Raw genomic sequence first — 917 nt, forward strand, 5'->3', positions numbered from 1 at the left:
AAATTTTTTTCAGACATGGAACTTAGGCTCTCAACAGTGATATGTGCCTTTCATTATTTCAGTGGGTCTAATGCAGGCCAAATGCTGTCTGGAGTTCCACCTCTATGGCCAGCATTAATGGTAGCTTCTAGCGCTTTTCAAGCTGGTGCATCAATTATGAAGGTTGCGATGGTCATTTAACGTTGAATGTGCACTTGGAATATCTATTGGAATGGACACTGACTTTGTATTTATGAACAGGAATTTATCTTCATTGATGCTGCAACCCGTCTTGGAGTATGAAACTTTCTTCTATAATTTCCAAATTTGTAGCTATTTGAGCATTTCATTTCTTAGGCTGTATGCTAGAGGTGATTAATATTTGCACTTGTTTTCCCGAATAATTTAATTTGTTTGGCTTGTAGGGGAAGTCACTAGACATTTTTGTGGTCAATTCATTTGGATCTGGATTTCAGGTTAGAATTTCAGTCATCTTGAATTTCTGAAGTTTACTTGTCTGGCTGGGCAACAGTCTTGTATTATATTCAAGTACTATTTGCAAAGATCACACAATAATTATGTTCTCTATTTTTCTAAATCACGTTCAAGAGAAATGCTTGGGTTTATGGATAAACTCATTTCTTGAAATCTCATATTCTGGTCTATTTATTGTTGAGTTTCAACAGTTGACATTCACGCACAGGCACTTTTTGTACTTCTCTTTCTACCATTTCTTTCCAACATGAAAGGCATACCTGTAGCCAAACTTCCCTCATATCTGATGCATGGTGCTGGTTGTTTTCTAAATGTTGGTGCTAAAAGACCAGGCAAGCTCTTACAACCTTAATGATCTTACACACTTTGCTATTATCATCTTACATTGTTATGGATACTAATTATGATTTGGTTTTTATTCATCATAGATATGATGTGTTAAT

At 35.6% G+C, this 917-nt stretch overlaps 1 protein-coding gene across 2 annotated transcripts; it reads left to right on the top strand.

Annotated features, from left to right (window-relative positions):
• The first annotated feature begins 17 nt into the window (after positions 1 to 17).
• Positions 18 to 885, top strand: LOC111786999 (protein CLT2, chloroplastic-like). Of its 2 annotated transcripts, none has more exons than XM_023667178.1 (4): positions 18 to 162; positions 241 to 276; positions 405 to 455; positions 666 to 885. In XM_023667178.1, the coding sequence occupies exons 1-4, from the start codon at positions 82 to 84 to the stop codon at positions 723 to 725; spliced, it is 228 nt and encodes a 75-aa protein (XP_023522946.1). In that variant the 5' UTR covers positions 18 to 81; the 3' UTR covers positions 726 to 885. The 2 variants fall into 2 exon arrangements, with proteins under 2 accessions (XP_023522946.1, XP_023522945.1); XM_023667177.1 differs by having other exon boundaries at positions 683 to 885.
• The last annotated feature ends 32 nt before the right edge of the window (positions 886 to 917 follow it).

Source organism: Cucurbita pepo, unplaced genomic scaffold, assembly GCF_002806865.2.
Source record: "Cucurbita pepo subsp. pepo cultivar mu-cu-16 unplaced genomic scaffold, ASM280686v2 Cp4.1_scaffold003982, whole genome shotgun sequence".
Classification (NCBI taxonomy): domain Eukaryota; kingdom Viridiplantae; phylum Streptophyta; class Magnoliopsida; order Cucurbitales; family Cucurbitaceae; genus Cucurbita; species Cucurbita pepo.